The sequence below is a fragment of the Ranitomeya variabilis genome, chromosome 3 (genome assembly GCF_051348905.1).
Source record: "Ranitomeya variabilis isolate aRanVar5 chromosome 3, aRanVar5.hap1, whole genome shotgun sequence".
Lineage (NCBI taxonomy): Eukaryota > Metazoa > Chordata > Amphibia > Anura > Dendrobatidae > Ranitomeya > Ranitomeya variabilis.
In genome coordinates, this window is record NC_135234.1 from 636,116,032 (window position 1) to 636,139,247 (window position 23,216).

General features: G+C 44.7%; 1 protein-coding gene across 1 annotated transcript in view; it reads right to left on the reverse strand.

Moving 5' to 3' along the window:
• The window catches only part of CDK2 (cyclin dependent kinase 2), a 51,121-nt gene that overhangs the window by 19,148 nt on the left and 8,757 nt on the right, over positions 1 to 23,216 (reverse strand). Inside the window, exons 3-5 of the mRNA XM_077297572.1 lie at positions 23,078 to 23,198; positions 14,285 to 14,455; positions 14,079 to 14,180 (exon numbers count right to left, since the gene is read on the reverse strand). Coding sequence (XP_077153687.1) covers positions 14,079 to 14,180; positions 14,285 to 14,455; positions 23,078 to 23,198 — 394 coding nt within the window. The remainder of the gene's footprint in view (positions 1 to 14,078; positions 14,181 to 14,284; positions 14,456 to 23,077; positions 23,199 to 23,216) is intronic.

The following is a 23,216-nucleotide window of genomic DNA, read 5'->3' on the forward strand; positions in this document are numbered from 1 at the left end:
CGGTGGATCTATCGATAATGCCTGTATGTCACTTACTCTTCTAGCTGATACCAAAGCAACAAGAAGAGCTGTCTTGATGGAGACATGTTTTATGTGAGCTGAATGTAGTGGCTCAAAGGGGTGGTCTGTTAGAGCTTCGAGGATCAAATTAACATCCCAAGGTGGTACATGGGGAATTTGGACTGTCTCTGACCTTTGGCAAGCTGCGATAAACCTAGCTACCCACCTGTCACCTGCAATATCGTGACCATATAAAGCACCAAGCGCAGAAATATGTACTTTTAAGGTACTGACTGCCAGACCTAAATCGCGCCCTTTTTGAAGAAATTCTAGGACCATAGGGATATGAATTTTGTTTGATAGTGCTGTTGGGTAGAGGTTTAAAAATTGTTTCCACACTCTCACATAAATGGATGTGGTGGATTTTTTCCTACTTAGTAGCAGAGTGTCAATTACTTTGTTAGAAAACCCTCTCATTTTTAGCAGCTGCCTCTCAAATGCCAGGCTGTCAACCGCAGTCCCTTCACCTGAGGGTGGTTGAAGGGGCCTTGATAGAGAAGATCCTGATCCTCCGGAAGGATCCACGGGTCTGAGATTGACATGGCACTCAGCCAGGAAAACCATGGCCTCTTGGGCCAAAATGGAGCTATTAAGATCACATGAGCTCTGTCTTCCCTTATCTTCCTGATCACTGTTGGAAGAAGTATTAGTGGGGGAAAGGCATATGCTTTCTGGAATGTCCATGGGACTTGCAGAGCATCGAAGATATCTGGATTGTCGGATCGGAACAATGAAGCGAACCTTTTGACTTGTCTGTTTCATCTCGTCGCAAAGAGGTCTATTTCGGGAGTGCCCCGTTTTTTGACTATCATTAAAAAGATACGTCGGCTGAGAACCCACTCTCCTTGGCGGAGAGTGTGGCGGCTGAGGAAATCCGCTTTTGGATTGTCGACTCCTCTCACGTGTAGTGCAGACAAGGATAGGAGGTGCTCCTCTGCTATGGATAGAATGTCGGCGGCTATAAACATGAGAGCTTCTGATCTTGTTCCCCCTTGGTGATTTAAGTATGCCACCGCTGTCATGTTGTCTGAAAGGATTCTTGTATGCTTTCCGTGTAGCTGTGGAAGAAATTTACATATGGCATGATAGATAGCCTTCAGTTCTTTTTTATTAGAAGAATCGTTCGAATCTTCAAGAGACCACAGACCTTGAACTATTTGATCTCCTAAGTGTGCTCCCCAACCACTAGGACTGGCATCGGTAAAGATTGTTCTTGAAGGTTTAACCACCCAGGGAACCCCACTGGTAAAATGACTCTGATCTAACCACCAGGTAAGAGAATTTAACACGTCTGTTGGTAAAGATAACCGACTATCTAATTGGCCCTGTAACCTCTCTTCTTCTTGTAGAATTTTATACTGTAATTTTCTAGTATGGTATTGGGCCCAGGGGACAGCCGGGATACACGATGTAAAAGAACCAAGAAGAGACATCCCTTCTCTTAGGGAGATTAGGGGGTTATTAATCACCGAATGTACTTTGTTTATAATTGTTATTTGTTTAGAGTCGGGAAGAAAGCACCTCTGACTTGTAGAATCTAGAATAAGCCCCAGGAATGTTTGACGAGTTGTGGGGGATAATCTGGATTTTTCCCAGTTTACTAACCACCCCAATTCCTGCAGGGACGAAATTGTATGAAGTACTCACTGATGGCATTGGGAAAAGGAGTTACCCACTATCAAAAGGTCATCTAAATATGGTATTACAAGTGTGTCTTTTAATCTCAAATATGACATCACTTCCGACATTAATTTTGTGAAGACTCTCGGGGCTATCGACAGTCCAAAGGGCATTGCTGTATACTGATAATGCCTTACTTGACCTCCCATCGTAACTGCCACCCGAAGATATTGCTGATGTTCGATGAAGATTGGTAGATGATAATACGCATCTTTAAGGTCAAGCACTGCCATAAAGCAATGGGGAAAAATAAGCTTAATGGTTGATCGTATAGATTCCATTTTAAAGGTTTGGTTTTCTAAGAAGACGTTTAGTCTCTTCAGGTTAATTATTGTTCTAAACGATCCGTCTGGTTTCGGAATCAAAAATAAAGGGGAATAAAAACCCCTTCCTTTTTTATGAAAAGGTACTTCCACTAGTACCCCTTTGGACAGTAGATTTGTTATTTCTTGTTCCAAGGCCTCTTGTTGTGATTGAGACCTTAAGGAAGTCAATAAGAATGAGTCCGGAGGGACTCGGGCAAACTTTAATTTTAGACCCGTAGATATAAGGCTAGTTGCCCACGGATTGGAAGTTATTGTCAGCCATTGTGATGAGAAAAAAGACAACCTACCACCAACGGGTAGATCTGTCCTAACGGGGTTTATCCTCAGGTTTGAATGGACGTTTCCCAAAAAACGCTCCTTTTTGTTTAAAATCTTTATTAGCCCAGCGGTCTTGGTTTTTATAGTCCTTTCTCCTATTAAAGATGGGCTTTCGGAACGCTCTCCTGTAGGATGGAAGATAAGAGTTATTGGGGAACCCCTTCTTCCTCTCACCCGCTTTAGTTAGTATTTCATCTAACTTAGTACCAAATAGGTACTCACCCTGGCATGGAAGACCACATAATTTAGACTTTGTTTGGGGATCTCCTTTCCACCCCTTTAGCCATATGGCTCGACGAGCCGCGTTAGTCAGACCTGCCGATTTGGCCGCTAGTCGTATGGAATCAGCTGAAGAATCCGCTAAAAAGGCTGTAGCTCCCCTAATTAACGGCATGGAAGAGATTAATCTATCTCGGGAAAGGCCGCTTTTTAATCCTTCTTCTAAATCGTTCAACCAGACCAACATGGACCTGGCAGTGCAAGTGGCTGATATAGCCGGCCTGAAGGCTCCCGTACAGGATTCCCATGCTCTTTTTAGGAGGGTATCCGCCTTGCGGTCCAGCGGGTCTTGCAAGGAGCCGGAATCTTCCACGGGTAGCAAAGATTTCCTAGAAGTGGAGGCCACTGCTGCATCCACCTTCGGGGCTTTTAACCATATGGAGAAATCTTCATCATTAAAGGGATAGCGTCTTTTTGACGAAGACGGTAATCCTCTTTGTCCCTGGCTTTCCCACTCCTTTTTTACTACATTTTTTATTGCTGGAATTACAGGAAAGGAAGGTTTTTTCTTCTCTGACAGGCCTGCAAACATCACGTCCTGTGGGGTTTTAGGGGTTTTCGTGTCCTCAATACCCATGGTGTTACAAACTGATCCCGCCATCTTGCTTCCTGCCGCACCCGGAAGTGACCGCTACATCCGGGTCGCGGCCATCTGTATGCGCCTGCGCACCCACCAGCGTCAGCGCAGGCGCCGTCTCTCCTGAATCACCCCGGAAGTTCGCAATACTGCTTCCGGGGGACAATACACCGGACCCACGCTGCCTGCGCACCATGCGAGATGGCGCCGCAGGATCACCTTACCCCAGCGAGTCGGTCCCTGCAGGTCCGCTGGGTAGATCTTCGTGAGCCAGGCGACTCCCCGGACCCGGCCTCACGGTACCTGCCAGCAGAGGGGGGAAGCTGCCATAGGACCCCCGACGCTGCTTCCAGCTTCTGGAGCCCTTGCCGTCCCATAAAGGTAAACTGCGCAAGCGGCATCCAGGCTGGGTATCCTCTTCTCTCCAAGCGTCTCCCGTAGGAACAGGAAACCAACTGTGGGAGCGAGGGGGACCGCCCCTTTTATCTCTCCATAGGGTTTCCTGTTCCTAGGGGCGGATCCCCTCTCTCAAGTGGGTGCTGTCGTGGCGAAGAGAAAATAAAAAATAATTTTTCATTCCTCTAATATTATGTTTTAGCAAGCAATTTTTTATTTTCGCAAGGGTAACAGGAGAAATTGGACCCCAATAGTTGTTGCCCAGTTTGTCCTGAGTATGCTGGTACCCCATATGTGGGGGTAAACCACTGTTTGGGAGCACGTCAGGGCTCGGAAGGGAGGGAGCACCATTTGACTTTTTGAACGCAAGATTGGCTGGAATCAATGGTGGCGCCATGTTGCGTTCGGAGACCCCTGATGTGCCTTAACAGTGGAAACCCCTCAATTCTAACTCCAACACTAACCCAAACACACCCCTAACCCTAATCCCAACTCTAGCCATAACCCTAATCACAACCCTAACCCCAACACACTCCTAACCACAACCCTAACCCTAATCCCAATCCTAACCCCAACTTTAACCCCAACACACCCCTAACGACAAGCCTATTCTTAACCCCATTTCCAACCCTAACTCTAATTCCAACCCTAAGGCTATGTGCCCACGTTGCGGATTCGTGTGAGATTTTTCCGCACCATATTTGAAAAATCCACAGGTAAAAGGCACTGCGTTTTACCTGCGGATTTACAACGGATTTCTAGTGTTTTTTATGCAGATTTCACCTGCGGATTCCTATTGAGTAACAGGTGTAAAACGCTGCGGAATCCGCACAAAGAATTAACATGCTGCGGAAAATACAACGCATTTCCACGCGGTATTTTCCGCACCATGGGCACAGCGGATGGTACTGTAAACCTGATGGAACACTGCTACGAATCCGCAGCGGCCAATCCGCTGCGGATCTGCAGCCAAATCCGCACCGTGTGCACATAGCCTAATTCTAACGCTAACCCTAGTTCTAACCCTAACCCTACCCCTAGTGGAAAAAAAATATATATTTTCTTTATTTTATTATTGTCCCTACGTATGGGGGTGATAAAGGGGGGGGGGGGTCATTTACTATTTTTTATATTTTGATCACTGTGATAAAACCTATCACAGTGATCAAAATGTAGCTGGAACGAATCTGCCGGCCGGCAGATTCGGCGGGCGCACTGCGCATGCGCCCGCCATTTTGGAAGATGGGCTGAAGTACCACTCCCCCTGTCCCTACAGATCGGGTGAAATTGGAGTTAACCCTTTCACCCGATCTGCAGGGACGCGATCATTCCATGACGCCACATAGGCGTCACAGGTCGGATTGGCACTGACTTTCATGACACCTACGTGGCGTCAAAGGTCGGGAAGGGGTTAATAAAGTTAGTGTTATTCACAAAAAAAGCAGCGAAAAAAAAATAAAAAAAACTTTGTTGCAACATTTGCAGCATTTTTTTTTAAAACTTTTTCATTGCTTTCTATGGGTGAAAAAAATTGCTGAAAGTGACATGCTGCAGACTTAAAAAAACGTTGCAGTTTTGAAATTCAGTCAGGAGAAAATAAAAGGGTGTGCAGGGTCTTTCTGAAAATCTCAGTTTTTGCTTGTGCTGTAAAATGCTGTAAACTTCTTAATTGCAGAAGAAAAAGCTGCAAAAATTCTGCATATGAACATGGTGAAAAGCTGCTTTTCAAAGTGCAAGCAAAACATAGGAGATTTCCGAAATCTCCTGCATGCGCTTGTTTTTTTCTGACTGGATTTCATTACAGTAGCGCTTTTTAAATCTGTAGCGTGTCACTTCTTTCAGTGTGTTTTCACCTGTAAAAAGCAATGAAAGAATAAAAAAGCTGCAGATATTGCAACGGCATTTTTCACTGCAATTTTTTAAGTGGTTTTGGTGAATTAAACTATTAGGTCTCGTTCACATGTTCAGTATTTCACATCAGTATTTGTAATGCAGAAACAGCAGTGGAACAATGAGGCTATGTGCACACCTTGCGAATCTGCCGTGGATTTTTACATGCAGATTCCTAATAATCTGCAGGTAAAATGCCCTGCGTTTTACCAGCAAATTTACGGCGGAATTACCACGTTTTTTGTGCGGTTTTCAACAGCATTTTTACCCCTGCGGATTCCCATTATGGAGCAGGTGTAAAAAGCTGCGGAATCTGAACAAAGAATTGACATGCTGCAGAAAATACAACACAGCTTTCTGCGCGGTATTTTCCACAGCATGTGTATGGCGGATTTTGTTTACCATAGGTTTACATGGTGCTGTACAACGCATGGAAAACTGCTGCAGATCCACAGCAAAATCCGCAACGTGTGCACATACCCTGAGAAACACGTCACCACTTTGGTATTTATCACCCTCCTGGTTTTGGCTTACACATACTGATGTGAAATACTGACCAAATACTGATCGCATGAATGTGGTTGTAAACATACTGTAGACAAAGCAAACATCCTCACTCCAAAAAAAAAAAGCTGAAAAAAGTGTGAAGAACACCACAAAACAAGCTGAAAAACAGGTGCTTTGAACGCAACGTTTTTACTGCTAATAGAAAAGGTTTTGGCTACTGAAAACAATGCTGCATCTGAACATAGTCCTACTCTGAAACGCTATGTCTATCTGTGGTGTTACATAGGACTGCAAGTGACATCTACTAAATTATCTGTACTCAGAGAGTTATCACTGTATTATCTGTGGTGTTAAAAAAAAAATTAAGAGGGGGTTGGGGGCAACTCTTTGTCTTGGGCTCACAATCTTTTCTGACCCTAGCAATGCCCCTGCATACAGCTACTAGTGGCAGACCTGTTGGCTGATATAAGGCCCCTAAATATGGGGGCCACAGTGTGAGCACTGGCTCCAGGCCCCTCCACCAACTGTATCCGCATCCTGCTCATGTAATGTAACTTAAATGTTTGTGTGATTTTGCAATGTTAGCATTTGGGGCCCCACTTTAAATTTTTGCCTAGGGCCCCACTTTGTCTAAAACCGGCCCTGACTATATACAGGAGGAGATGACACACTGGTATATACTATATACAGGAGAGATGACATACAGGTATATACTATATACACAGGAGGAGATGACACACTGGTATATACTATATACAGGAGGAGAGAACACACTGGTATATACTATATACAGGGGAGATGACATACAGGTACATACTATATACAGGAGATGACATACAGGTACATACTATATACAGGAGCAGATGACACAGGTATATACTATATACAGGAGATGACAGGTATATACTATATACAGGAGGAGATGACACTGGTATATACTATATACAGGAGGAGATGACACTGGTATATACTATATACAGGGGAGATGACATACAGGTACATACTATATACAGGGGAGATGACACAGGTATATACTATATACAGGGGAGATGACACACGTATATACTATATACAGGAGGAGATGACAGGTATATACTATATACAGGAGCAGATGACAGGTATATACTATATACAGGAGCAGATGACAGGTATATACTATATACAGGAGGAGATGACTTACAGGTATATACTATATAAAAGATGACAGGTATATAGAGGAGGAGATGACATACAGCAGGTATATACCATTTACAGGGGAGATGACATACAGGTATATACTAGATACAGGAGATGACATACAGGTGTATACTATATATAAGGGAGATGACAAACATGTATATACTGAGGGGAAAATGAGGTGTGAGGTGAAAATGAAAAGGTGTGAGCGCAAAATGAGAGGAGTGAGGGAAAATAGTGGATTCATCGGAAAATGACAGATGTGAGGTCGAAATGACAAGTGTTAGGGGGGAATGAGAAGTGTAAGGGAGAAAACGAGAGGCGTGATGGGAAAATAAGAGAAGTGAGGTGCTATAACTAACCACAGATATTTACTAAGCCCTGGCAACGCCGGGCTCTTCAGCTAGTAGTTAATAAATTACATTTCCCACAAGTCTACTTTACATCAGCACAATTTTGGAAACAACTTTTTTTTGTTAGGAAGCTATAAGGGTTAAAGGTTGATCAGTGTTCTTATTTCTCCATCAAATTTTTTTTTTTTTTTTTTTTAAAGGGACCATATCACATTTGAAGTGACTTTGAAGGGCCTATAAGACAGGAAATACTCAAAAAGTGACACCATCCTAAAAACTCAAGTGCTCAAAACCACATTCAAGTTTATTAAGCTTTCAGGTGCTTCACAGGAACTGAAGCAATGTGGAAGGAAAAAAAAAAAAAAAGTGAACATTAACTTTTTTCCACAAAAATGTTCTTTTAGCGATTCTTTTATATTGGAGGATCGGAGCACAGAGTACCGACACTTTAGATAGGTTGAAAAAAGAAAAAGAAAGAAAAAAAAAAAAAAAAAAAGACCCAGGTGCATCAATTTGAACCTTTCTCCACCAGTTAGGAAAACAAATTGTTCGCTCCATGTGATTAAACATTGGAGGATGCAGGCATTGATCCGGTTACCTTACAGGTTTCCATACGGATCAGGGGAGGGGTTTACGTCTTGTGGTGTAGTGACCAATGTTACAGCCAGGGGGCGCTGTGTATGTGCTTCAAGATGCGCTTGGAGGCATAAATGTGATGAGACAAAATCCGGCAGGAGTGTAAATGGCCAGTGTGTGTGTTGCAGAGGAAGACACTCTGCGCTGTCAGTCTGAAGTTAGGTTGATGTGCTGGGACCTGTAGTCCCACAAGTAAATTGTGTTGTTCAACTAGGGAGGCTGTCAGGGCTAGTTATGAGAGATGGGAGGGTCAAACTAGCCACACACACTCCCATCTAGGGGAGTGGTTCGTACCATATAATGTGACTGAGGTCTGGTCACATGAGCTCTGGGTGTGGACCTGAATGGTCTGTGCTGGAAGGTCCTGGAGAGCACATGGTGGGGCTTTGGACCTGGCATATGGCAGTGTGTGGAACGGTCTGATAACTGTGGGTAATACTGACCGGGGTCAGTGAGAACGTCTGAATGATACCTCTGTGAAGGAAAGAACCTGTGCAGCACCAACAGGTAACGGAAAGGGATCTGTGTGATACTGACCGGGGTCAGAGAGAGACATTGTGTATGGGGCACCTCTGAGGCCAAGAGGTGTCCAGGAACCTGTGAAGGTCACCAGCAGGTAACGGACGAAGTCTGTGGCTTATGCTGACCGGGGTCAGAGACGAACTGTGGTAAAGCTGAATATATGCAGACGGTGTTCATGCTGTTATCAGGTTCCTGTGGATGTGGTTTTGCTGATGTGAAATAAAACCTAAGAGACTGTGTTTTGTAAGAAAATCGTGCCCGAGTGCGTTAATCCCGTGCCAAGCGAGTGTTCCCCAAGACACGTAGTAGGTGAAACGCTACAGTTTTTATATCAGAAAATGATATCTAGATGTGCCTATTTAATACAATCCAGTGAACAGTACAGAAATCAACGACTGGACCACATTCCACCTTCTTTTGACAAGTTCTCCTTTTTATGTGGTAGTGTGTCACAGTCTGCTGTCTTGATGGTCATCCACACCACTGTATTAACCCATTGCCTGGTACAAAATATGCTACGAGTGATACAACACAGTGCTATGGGAACAGTCTGTACCGCCATCTGATTGCAATTTCTGAATGTCAAATATTACTAAGTTTTTGCCCCTTCAATACAGGGTCCTGCAGAGGTGCCTTTTGCTGGATGGATGCTGACTCTATGGCTTTGAACTATGCCATTTTGCCACGCTCATGAGAGATTTGCTTTGTTATATATTACATCCTTGAAAGGTCTACATGCCAAACTGCCCGCTCCTTTAGTGTCTCAGATTCTGAATACACCAATCACATGCTGCTATCGCAAGTTCAAGGAATTGTGCCGTGAGGAGCATTCTTTTATCAGAGAAGAGCCTAATATGAAGGGTTATTCACAATCATGAATACCATCCCTACCCCAGGGGGACGGAAGCAGAGGGTCATGACTGTGGTGGAAGCCACATTCAAGTCACACCATATGAATACACAAAAGCTCCATTCTGTATTTGTATCTCAGATGACTACACTTTTTTCAGTAATTCAGATTTTACATTTTATTTGTTCCTGGGTAAAAACTTCCAACACTGTATGACATACCGTCACACAACCAGAAATGCACTGCCGACATTACAGTGGCACACAAGGTACAGAACTATAAACAATAATTACTGTGGTAAGTGTGGTAAATTCATGTCTGAAGTTTTACTGCTTTTTTTCTAGGATTTCACTTATGGGAAAAAAAAAAAAAAAATTGTGATAGCATGAAAAAACAAATACATTTTATAGTGTATGCGGTGTTTAACCACTTACTGTAATATCACATACAAGTACATGAATACAGAGGTTACCACGGTGTAGGAAGCCAAGGAGCTAGGCAACACAAACAAGCAATCGATGCTGGCTATATTACATGGGTGATGCACTGGGCAGACACTGGCTAAGTGTGCTGCACGGAATTAGACCAGAGGGGAACTGAAGGTAACTGGATAGGCACAGTAAACAATGTTTATTTCCACTCTCGCCCATAGTCTTTCACTTCCTACTAACCCCCTATTCTCTACACCTAGTAATTAACTGGGTTAGGCCGGGTTCACACTTGCGTTTGGCTGGTCTGCGTATGTCGGCGTACATCCTCCCTTAAGCTCCACCTACTTCCGCATGTGTCCTGCGTACCTACCTTTAACATTGGGTACGCAGGGACATGCTTGGTATGCGGATACGTCCGCATGCGTCGTTTTGACGTTCCTGTGCGTGCACATGTCCCTGCGTACCCAATGTTAAAGATAGGCACGCAGGACACATGCGGAAGTAGGCGGAGCTTAAGGGAGGAAGTACGCAGCCATACGCAGACCAGCCAAACGCAAGTGTGAACTTAGCCTTAGAGAGGAGAGAATATGCTCGGATAACGTGTTATCCAAGCATGCTCGGGTGTTATCCGAGCATCTGGGCGTGCTCGTTTAGTATGTTAAGAGTCCCTGCGGCAGCATGGTTTGCGACTGATAGACAGCCAACACATGTGGGGTTTGCCTGTTTGTTAGGGAATCCCCACGTGTTGAGGATGTCTAACAGCGGCTGTGTGATTGGCGGAAGGAATTCTAACATAGTATACAAGCAAAACCATATGCTCAGATCAGACGTTATCCGAGCACATTCGCTCATCACTAAACTGGTTCTCTCTCTCCATCTCACCTCCTCAGAACTGTTCCTCAGAAATGTTCCTCAACAAAAAATCCTGTGTCTTCAAAACACAGACAACCAACTCATGCCCTCTCCTGCTCCCACCTTCTAACACTATATTTGCTGTGGAGGGTTTCCAGGGTTGCTGAGCGGAGATGGAAAAGATCACATTCCATCGAGCACTTCATCGCATTCAAACACTCTCTCACTACTTTCAAGTCAACACTCACTGCAGCAAAACAAACCTACTTCTCATCTCTCATATCCTACCTGTCTCAACCCTGACAGCTATTCAACCTTTTCAATTCTCTCATCCATCCTTCACCACCTCCTCCCTCTCCTCCCATCCCAACTGAAGACTTTGCCTCATTTTTCAAGCGGAAGATTGCTATAAATCAAAGCAGCTTTGGCCTGCAGTCCCCCACAGCCTTCCTCCACCAAAAACAGCTTCTCCACCATTACGAAATATCAATTTTCCTCTCTACTCTCCAGATCACATCTCACCACCTGTGCATTTGACCCGATTCCTGTCCCACCTCATCTCAGTCTTCATCTCAAACCTTACCGATCTCTTCAACCTGTCACTAACAACTGGTGTCTTCCCCTCTTTCTTCCCACAGGTCTCGATCACACCATCCTCAAAAAGCCTTCCCTTTACCCATCCTCTGTCTAGCTACCATCCCATATCTCTTCTCCGCTATGCTTCAAAACTACTGGAACAACACCTCCATTACGAACTGTCTTCCCGCCTTTCCTCTTCGACTGCATCATTCCACTGAAATTGCCATGACTAAAATCACCAATGACCTACTAACTGCCAAATCCAAGCGACACTACGCTGTCATCTGCCTTCGACACAGTGGACCATTCCCTCTTACTACGGATTAGTCTCTTGGCATCAGACTTGGCCCTACCTTGGATCTCTTCATACCCAACAGACCAGACATTCAGCGTTTCCCACTCACACACCACCTCCTCATCTCACCCCGTCTGTCAGTGTCCCCCAAGGTTCAGTTCTAGGACCACTGCTCTTCTCCATCTATACCTTTGGTGTGGCACAACAGAGTCCCACGGCTTTCAGTATCACCTCTATGCTGACACACAGATCTACCTCTGCACCCGATATCACCTCCTTACTAACTAGAATCCCACCATATATATCTGCCATTTCATCTTTTATCTCTGCTTAATTCCTAAAACTGAATACATCATCTGTCCCCCATCTCACTCAACCCCCTCCCTGCCCCCAAACAGATCTATCTATCGACATTAATGGCTGCTCACTCTCCCAAGTTCCGCAAGCTTGCAGCCTCGAGGTAATCCTTGACTCTGATCAAACCACATATCAGCCTTTTCCACTTCCTGCCAACTCCAACATTTTGCAGATCCACATTCCTTAATCAAGAATCTGCAAAAACACTTGTGTACATCCTCATCTCCCGCCTCGACTATACAACCTCCTGCTCTGTGGCCTCCCCTCCAATCTATCCTGAACTCTGCAGCCCAACTAATCCACCTGCCCCTCCACTATTCACTGGCTTCTCCTATCTATCAATCCCTTCACTGGCTCCCCCATTGCCCAGAGACTCCAGTTCAAAACCCTAACCATGTCATACACAACCTGTCTCCTCCATACTCCCGGTACTTACCTGCACGCAACCTCCAATACTCACAAGATCTCTTTCTCTACTTCCCTCTTATCTCCCCTTCCCACATTTAAATAAAAGATTTCTCCTGTGCATCATCCCCCCTCAAGACCTACCTCTTGAGACAAGCCTACAACCTGCAGTGCTTCACTATAACTCTGCACAACCACCTATACCTTCGCCTACTGTATTCTCACCCATCACTTGTAGACTAAGCCCTCACGAGCAGAGCCCTCTCTCCTCCTGTACCAGTCAGGGGCTTGTATTGTTTAAGATTGTACTTTTTTTTTTTTTTTTTTAATTATGTATACCCCTTTTCACATGTAAAGCACCATGGAATAAATGGTGCTATAATAATAAATAGCTGGCATGTATCACTAACAGCAGCAAGCAGAGCTGAGCTCTGGTCGCTACTTCTAACTATTTAAATGCTGCTGTCAATCTCTCACAACATCATTTAATAAAACTGATGCTTGCAAGCACTGCTTCCCATCAGCCCCCACGTCACAATCACGGTGCACCAATGGGTTACTATGACAGCTGGGGTCCATGTCACGGCCATATTGGTATACTTACGAAGGCCAGCTATAGGGGATTGAGATTTTCACAGTACACTACAATACTGCAGTATATAGGTATAAGCAATCAGATGATCGCAGGATCAAGTCCTCCGAGTATAATCAGGATTCAGGGAATTTAACACAAAGAATGCGGTGGAAGAACAAGAACAAAAACTTGCGCCCAGTTCTTAAGGAGTTATTGGGTTGTGCGGGAGGGGGGGGGGGGTGTAATCACTAGAGAAAGCATGTGTTCATAGTACTTCCTAAGACATTCCCCCCAAGAGGGGTTGTCCCATGTGGACACATATGACATGGTTCAAAATAAATGGGAGAGCTCCAGGCATGCATGGCCACCTCACTGCTAACAGTGGCTCTTCTGTAGATAGATGTGTCTTTGGGAACACACAGGATTTCAAATGGGTCAGGAATTCTAGGAGCAGCATTTGCCTACCAAGCTTTTAAAAGGGAGCAAGGGGGGGGGGGGGGGGGGAAGTCCAGGAACCATTGTGAACAAGACTTCACTGCAGCCAACTCATAAGTCAAGCTTACAACATTGGTCTACAGAAGCATCCCCTGTATATAGTCTGCTCAAAATGCTTTCCACTCTGAGGCTGTGGGTAGTTTGATTGGCAATTAAATTTGATCATTGTTTTTTGCATCTTGTATAATATTTGCTCATGTCAAAGACTTGGCAGTTGCATTAATTTTGACCAGGAAACATCTAATCCGTATGCCAGAAATATTATATTATCTGCTGTATTCTTCCTCGCAAATTGTTAGAAAAACTAACATTATGGCAAGCATTTCCTCATTCGTTTCTTTTGCTTATTAAGGAAAATATTTAGCCAATTATTGCATTATTCATATACACAAAAGAGGCAGAACCATACAGAAAGACTTTCATTCATGGAAAATTTCATAAAGTGACAAAAGAGGTGACATGGACAGCGCCGTAGTCAACTTATATGTTTACGCGATGCAATTAGTTAACATATACATACCATTTCTGCAAAGATGCAACCAAGGCTCCAAATATCCACCGCTGTGGAGTAGTACTTACAGCCAAGAAGAATTTCTGGAGCTCTGTACCAAAGGGTCACCACCTAGTAAAAGAAAACATGGAGTATTGTACAAGACAGGTTGAAAAAAAGTACAACAAGCAAAACATAACTATTTGTTAGTGGAGATAAAGATGGACTCTGCTCACCTCATGTGTGTAGGTTCTGACTGGCACACCAAAGGCTCGAGCCAGCCCAAAGTCTGCAAGTTTGATCGCTCCATCGGAGTTAATAAGTAAATTTTGTGGCTTTAAGTCACGGTGCAAGATGCGATGTGAATGGCAGAAGGCTAAGCCTTGTAAAAGCTGGAACATATAACTCTGAAAATGTACAAGGCACAGATTACATCTCATTCAAAAACAACAATCATCTACAACCAAGAACCATACTTATACTGTAGTCTGCAATAGCATGTTTATCACGTTTGATATTTATCAGGTTCTGAAAATTGATAGCCTGTCATGTCCCACGACTTGGGAAATCATTCAATGTTTTGCATTGCTTGTGTTCTATCCTTCTTTCTAGGCAGAAGTTTGCCTTTCCCTTTATTTTGTCCCAACTCTCTCACTGTAGTCCTGTGATGTATGTTTGTTCACGCCCTTATTCTCCATTTTGTCATCATCACCATATCTGTATGCATCTTCTACATGTCCTCTGTTGAATATTCCTTTTTACCTGCTACTTTCATCATAATACAAGAATTTCGGTTAAAGCAATCCTCTTTTCCTGGAGTCTTCTTACATGAGATCGTGGCTGAGTTAAGCTATCTGATAAATCGGTATGAACGTGAGTACAGGTCAATACGGAAGCGCCCAAAAGAATAGGTCTATCCAGGCACCACTGCGTTCTACATACCCATGAGTCAGAATAGTAAAAAGGAATAACCTGCCTTCAGAGACAGTAACTCAAGGTCTGTGCTGAACCTCAGTGGAAAAGGACATTTCCCAGATACACAGTAACCCAGTTCCCAGCCAGACCCCAGCGTGCATAGAAGCACACACTGCAGATAAACAGTGAGAAGTATAACCCTCATCATCCACTCTTCCTGCCTGCAAACAAATCATGTCTGAAGCGAGGTATACAATGTCCCTACCAGACTTACAGACACAGGAAAGAGACCTAGATCCCCATCCACCAGCTAGTGAAAGGGGAAAACGTACAGTTAAACCTACATGGAAAGTCATGGAGAATTTAGAGACTGAAAAAGGTGTTGTATATCGTGATGTGTCTTCACTATGGGAGAAAGTGCTGAGTCACATAGACACTGTATCAAGGCCTGCTTCTCATGAGTTACCACTAGAGGGAGTCCTAGAACAATTATGCACAGCATACCAAAGGTATATGGAGAAGACTGACCAATACATTACTCTCCTGAAAAAACTGAATCTGCCAGAGACTTTAAAAGAATTGCAAAGTTTCCAGCAACTTAATTCTGAAAGGGACTACACCGTACGCGACATTAAGACAAAGATAGAGGCTAAAATTGCACGGACACCAGATGCATCATCTCGCTCATCCAAATCGTCTAAGCACTCAAAACGCTCATCTAGGTCAAGTTCATCAAAATATTCCACTCTCAGCCAGCAGCTTATAAGGGCACGTGCTAAGGCAGAAACGTCTAAGATACAAGCAGCCTTTGCGCAAAGGAGAGCAGATATGGACGCAGCCACAGCACAAAAGAGAGCAGAAATGGATGCAGCACAAAAGAGAGCAGAAATGGATGCAGCACAAAGGAGAGCAGACATGGATGCGGATGCAGCACGCAAGGAAGCTCTGGAGAAGGAATGTGAGCATGCAACAGCCATGGCGGAGTTAAGGATCCTGGAGCGAGCTATCAGTGGGAGTCAAAGAGACAGCATCAGTTTGTGTGAAGTGGAGGCAGAGGACCCTATTGAACGCACAAGAGACTACGTGCTAAGCCAAAATGGCGAACCGCAGATCATCACTAACACTCCTGATGGCGTTCATGCTTCTCCAGGGCACCAGGATGCCTATCCACTTACAGAACCCTACACTCAAGGTCAGTACAATGCTCCCGAACTTGAACTTCCTTCGTATTCCGGTATGCGCCAAGACCCTGCATCTCATCAAACTCCACAGGCTATTATCTACACGCAACCCAATATACCGGCAGGTCATTATACTCTCGACAACCGCATAGTGCCAGCTCCGCATGTAGCAGAGACTATACCCACCAAACCGGTTGCTGGACTAAATGCATATGCCACTCCATACTTACCCACGTTTCAAGGCCAAGACGTCTCCACTCCTATGTACAACACCGCTCAGCCCACATTCGTGCATCCTAAGTCAGAAAGAACAGACATGTCTGACTTCGCAAGGTACATGATTCGCCGCGAACTTACTAAAACCGGTCTCACAAGGTTTGACGACCAACCTGAAAATTACAGAGGTTGGAAAAATGCCTTTAGAACCGTAACTAGTGACCTCGGCATCACTGCTGCCGAAGAGCTGGACCTGCTAATCAGATGGCTAGGACCACAATCCACAGAGCGTGTCAAGAGACTCAGGTCTGTACATATCAGTAATCCAATGGCTGGTCTCATGGCTGCATGGGAAAGACTAGAGAAAAACTTTGGCAGTCCAGAAGCCATAGAGGATGCACTGTTCAAGCGTCTACAGAGTTTTCCAAAGATAGCAAGCAAAGACAGTTCAAAGTTCCTGGAGCTCAGTGACTTGCTGTTAGAGCTCCAGCTGGCCAAGGCAGACACCCACCTACCTGGCCTCAGCTACCTGGACACTGCTCGTGGAGTAAATCCCATTATCTCCAAGCTACCGTACAACGTGCAAGAAAGGTGGACTACACTAGGGTCAAAATACAAGAAAGACCATCAAGTGTCATTTCCTCCATTCTCCTACTTCTGTGAGTTTATAAAAGACGTGGCAGAGCGCAAGAACGACCCAAGCTTTTCTTACCAAGAATCCAGTGGCCCAGCTTCACCTCCTTCTAAATACGTCAGCGCACGCTCGAACGACAGAAACCGCAGAGGTCCAGTGTCAGTGAAGAAGACGGATATTCTTCCCTTACCAACACCAGCCCCAGACAAGAGTAACAAAGGTGAAAAGATAGAGAACCCAAATCGTGAATGTCCCATCCACAAGAAGCCACATCCCTTAAAAAAGTGCATCGGCTTCAGGAAGAAACCGCTCCAGGAACGCAAGGAGCTTCTAAAGAGGTTCGGGGTATGCTACAGATGTTGTGCTTCTACTGAACACCTTGCTAAAGACTGTAAAACTACAATTAAGTGCATGGAGTGTGACAGTGAGGACCACGTACAAGCACTCCACCCATTCCGTCCTGACTCTACACTTACTCCTTCCCCCACCACGAGCCATGGCGGGGAGGACGCAGCTCAAACTGCAAGCCATACCACAATATCTTCTTCATGCACAGAAGTCTGCGGAGAAGACCTCTGGGACAAGTCCTGTGCGAAGATTTGCCTGGTGAACGTATATCCCAACGGTCACCCAGAGAAAGCCGTGAAGGTGTACGTCCTTCTGGATGATCAGAGCAACCGATCACTTGCAAGGTCAGAACTCTTTGATATGTTTAACTTAAAGGGAAATGCCTACCCTTACACCTTAGGTACCTGCAGTGGTGTTACAGAGGTTTATGGGAGAAGGGCCAGTGGTCTTACAGCGACATCTCTCGAGAACACCGTCGAGATACCGTTACCTACACTGGTCGAGTGCAACCAGATTCCATCCAATCGAGAAGAGATCCCAACGCCAGAGGCTGCTCTTCATCACCAACATCTCAAGGGGATAGCAAACAAGATACCAGCCCTCAACAACAGTGCAGATATCCTGATTCTGCTAGGCAGAGACATCCTCCGGCTGCACAAGGTGCGTCAGCAAATTAATGGACCACACGATGCACCATTTGCCCAACGCTTAGATCTAGGCTGGGTAATCATAGGCAATGTTTGCATACACAAGATGAAGAGACCTAACAACATCTCCTCTTACAAGACACACATTTTGTCAAATGGTCGCAGCACCCATTTCCAACCATGCCCACATCACTACTGGGTGAAAGAGAAAGTGAGCAACACCAAGTGGCAACAGGAATCCTTCAACAACATGAACACACTCCAGTCCTGGGAAGAAAACCTCGGGTCATCAGTGTTCGATTCCACAAGTAATGACAACAAGTTGGCACCCACAAGGGAAGATAAAGAATTTATAAAGGTTATGGATAAAGAATTTGTTCAAGACGACTCCAACAGTTGGGTAGCTCCTTTACCCTTTCGTTTCCCAAGAGTGAGGTTGCCGAACAACCTGCAGCAAGCAACTGCAAGGTTCTCATCCTTAAAGCGTACCCTAAAGAGGAAACCAGAGATGGAGAAGCATTTCATTGACTTTATGCAGAACATCTTTGACAGAAATCATGCTGAACCTGCGCCACCACTGAGGGAGGGAGAAGAATGTTGGTATCTTCCATCCTTTGGTGTCTATCACCCTCGCAAGCCTAATCAGATCAGAGTGGTGTTTGACTCCAGTGCTCAGTTTGAAGGCCTCTCTCTCAATAACCTGCTCCTAACTGGGCCCAACCTGAACAACAGCCTCCTTGGAGTATTGATCCGCTTCAGACAAGAACCTGTTGCCATAATGGCCGACATTCAGCAGATGTTTCATTGCTTCATTGTGAAAGAAGACAACAGAAACTATCTTAGGTTCCTATGGCACAAGGACAACAACGTCAACAATCAGGTCATAGACTACCGGATGAAGGTCCATGTCTTCGGCAACAGTCCCTCACCTGCTGTGGCGATCTATGGACTGAGACGGACAGCCCAGGAAGGTGAGAGAGAGTACGGTTCCGATGCTCGGCAATTTGTAGAGAAGAACTTCTACGTGGACGATGGGCTCAAGTCCTTGCCCACAAGCGAAGATGCAATTGACCTACTCTCCAGGACACAGGAAATGCTATCCACATCAAACCTCAGACTCCACAAGATTATCTCTAACAGTCAAGAGGTAATGAACGCGTTTCCATCTGAGGACCATGCCACAAACCTAAAGGACCTCAACTTGGGTTCCGATGTTCCTCCAACACAGCGCAGCCTTGGTCTACTGTGGGATATCAAACGGGACACCTTCACTTTCCAAGTGTCACCCTATGACAAACCCTTTACCAAACGAGGAGTCCTATCTGTCATAAATAGCATCTATGATCCTCTCGGGTTTGTAGCACCCATCACTATTCAAGGCAAGATACTGTTAAGACAGCTTACGGCCGAGAACACGGATTGGGACACCCCGCTCCCAACTCAGAAACAGCAAAGGTGGGAGGCGTGGAAGAAGTCTCTGAAGTTCTTAGCGCAACTCCAAGTCCCACGTTGTTATTCTCCAAGATCACCTTTGACTGCAATCAGAAGAGAAGTCCATATTTTCTCTGACGCATCTACAGAAGCCATAGCCGCAGTAGCTTATCTGATGACCTTAGGAGCTAACAAGGTACACTGTGGTTTCATCCTGGGTAAAGCCAAATTAACTCCAAAGCCTGCACACTCTGTACCCAGACTCGAGCTTTGCGCTGCGGTATTGGCAGTAGAAATTGCTGAAGTTGTACAAGACGTAATGAACGCGTTTCCATCTGAGGACCACGCCACAAACCTAAAGGACCTCAACTTGGGTTCTGATATTTCTCCAGCCACACTTCTCACACAGAAGATTGGAGCTGCTACAGTTCCACCTGGGAACTTCGATAACAAGGACATTTACAGACGTCAGTGGAGGCAAGTACAACACCTGGCTAACGTGTTTTGGCATCGATGGAAGACCAAATATTTACACTTGCTTCAAAACCGTCACAAATGGCAGACGCCCAGTCCCAATATCCAAGAAGAAGACCTTGTTCTCTTAAAGGACAAAGAGGCTCATCGTAATGACTGGCCAATGGGACTTATCACCAAGGTCCTACCCAGTGAGGACGGAAAGACTCGTAAGGTAGAAGTTAAGGTGACAAAAGGGGGCTCTACCCGAACCTTCTTCCGCCCGGTCACTGAACTCGTGTTGCTTCTACGAAAGGAGGACATCACATGAACTGAACATGCTCCTGGACGTTGTTCACGGCGGGGAGCATTCCTCCTCATTCCCCAGTTTATTGAATGTTGACATTTTCCATTGGATTGAACCCTTAACATTCCCATTGGATTCTGGGTTGGTGGAAGAGTTTGCATGTTTGCGGCTTCCCCAATCTGAAGATGGGTTTTATATACTTGAACTTATCTTTCGGTGTGATCTACGGGTCAACAACAACGAGTTGGACTTAAAAATCTTTTATGTTTTATTATTGCATGCACGTTTTCTTCCTCTTGTTTTTTTCAGGTTCGTACGACTTCGAAGAATTACGGACATCGTGAAATCCAAGGATTTCAGACGGGGAGTGTCATGTCCCACGACTTGGGAAATCATTCAATGTTTTGCATTGCTTGTGTTCTATCCTTCTTTCTAGGCAGAAGTTTGCCTTTCCCTTTATTTTGTCCCAACTCTCTCACTGTAGTCCTGTGATGTATGTTTGTTCACGCCCTTATTCTCCATTTTGTCATCATCACCATATCTGTATGCATCTTCTACATGTCCTCTGTTGAATATTCCTTTTTACCTGCTACTTTCATCATAATACAAGAATTTCGGTTAAAGCAATCCTCTTTTCCTGGAGTCTTCTTACATGAGATCGTGGCTGAGTTAAGCTATCTGATAAATCGGTATGAACGTGAGTACAGGTCAATACGGAAGCGCCCAAAAGAATAGGTCTATCCAGGCACCACTGCGTTCTACATACCCATGAGTCAGAATATAGCCTATCAATAATAAATCATAAACTATCCGACCTGACATTGTGCATTGAGAGGCAACACTCTGCCCGATCTCAGATTGGATGGGAGTATGGTTGGACAATCTTTAATACCACTTGACTATAAATCATGAGCTCATTGTTATCTCCTTGTTAAGCCAACTAATGTGAATTAGAAACCCCAATAAGAAATTGTCTGTCCCCACTACACCCAGCTTCTTCTCAGTGTGAAATGACTTCCAGTAGCCTAGACATGTATGAATTAAACCTAGTAAACATACAGAAACGCACACAAATTCACAGATTCACTTTCTTTCTTATGCAGACTTCAGTGTACCGGACAGCCGATTCATGTGTTCCAAACCACAGGCAGCAAGAATCAGACACTTGCTCTGGTATTTCAGAGAGGACATATGAGGGGCGGTGATTAAAGATTTCCCCTGACACACTTCTATTTATCTCAGGACTCTGAAACTCCACGTGTAATGATATAAGTCTCTATACTTTACGTGCTAATTTGTAACTCAGAACTGATAACGGTCTTGATTTTACAGGTGTGAAGCGCTGGGAGGTTTGATAATGGACCCAGTGGAATACAGAGCAGTCATCAAGTTCCTTTAGTGAAAGGCCGCACACCAAAGGTGACGCTCAATGAGATGAAAGGTTTATGGTGATGATTCCCCATCATATGATGTAGTCAAGAACTGGCAAACCGCTCCAATGCCAGGGTAACTCCAACTCTGCTACTGATGAACACACCATCCAGCAAGCGGAGGTCGCCATTTTGGAAAATCGCCACCTAACCATTCGAAACCTAGCCCAAAATGTCAAGATTAGTGTAGCGTCCGTGGAAAAAAAATCATCCAAGACCATCTTCACATGCATAAGGTATCTGTTCGCTGGGTTTCCTGACTGCTCACACCTTTCCCAAAAGCAGGAAAGAGTCAAATGTTCTCAGGCTCTATTGAAGATGTGCCATGGAAACTAGGAAGACTTTTTTCAGCAGACTGATCATCACAGAAAGAAAGCTGGGTCCATCACTGTGATCCGGAGACTAAAATCCAGTCGATGCAATGGAAGCATCATGACTCACCACCTCCAAAGAAGGCATGTGCCAACCCTCAGCAGGCAAGGGCATACTCACAGTATTTTGGGACCAGCACGGAGTAGTATTGATGGATTTCCTAGCAAAGGGAACCATGATCACTGGGGCATACTATGCTTCACTGCTGAGAAATTGTAGCATCAAAACCAAGAGACGTGGCATGCTCTCCAAAAGGCGTCCAGCTTCTCCAAGTCAATGCACCAGTTCACAACTCACATGTTGCCCAAATGGAAGCATGCTGCTGTGGCTTTAAAATTCTACCACATCCCCTTTATTCACCCAACCCTGCACCAGACTTCCACCTCTTTCCAACAATGAAGTTATTTTTGAAGGGCATGCATTTTCCAGATAGGAGACTGATTTCTGATGTCACAATATGGCTTTTGAAGCAACCTGTCTACTACAAGCGGTGTCCACAGATGCTTAAAGAGATGGGAGAAGTGTGTGTCCCTAGGTGGCACTTATGTAGAGAAAGACTAATAACAGTGCCAAGTTTCATTGCTCTCAGTCCACAGGAAGTGGGTCAGGAGAAATCTTTAATGAACGCCCCTCGTACGTTTAAAGGCTTGCTGGGCACTACGCAGCTTGAGACTCTAGTCCAAGAGGATGGCTTCCTCCATTAAGAGGTCTCTTTTTTCAACTGGCTAACATGGTACCAAACCCCCCTTTTTTTTCCCCCCTCTTCAACACACACATGATGAAGTCAGATGGATGCTTGCTGTGGTTCGAGCAGCATTGAATCATATGCCAGAGTCACTTTATGAAGCAAAGTTAGAGCTTGCGATGCATGACTGCAAGAACAGTTTTAGAAAGTCAGAAGTTTGAGAAAGCAAGAAGATAAACCACTAAATAAATGGAATCTCACAAAAAATCCTAAACGTTTCAAAGAATGGTAATTTTATTACAGGAGGTCAGTGTTAAAAAACAAAACCACACATCACAAAACAAACATACATACATAACACTTGCCAAGCAGTCTAAAGTTCCGTGTAGCTGACAATACTTGGAACTCACTTTAACAAGAGCCAATGGGATCCCTGTTATATTAGAGCTGTCCATAAATTTCTTCAGATCCTGGTTAAGAAACTCAAAGACCAGATACAGCTTGTTCTCGGTGTGAATGACATCCAGTAGCCTAGCAAGAGTAGACACC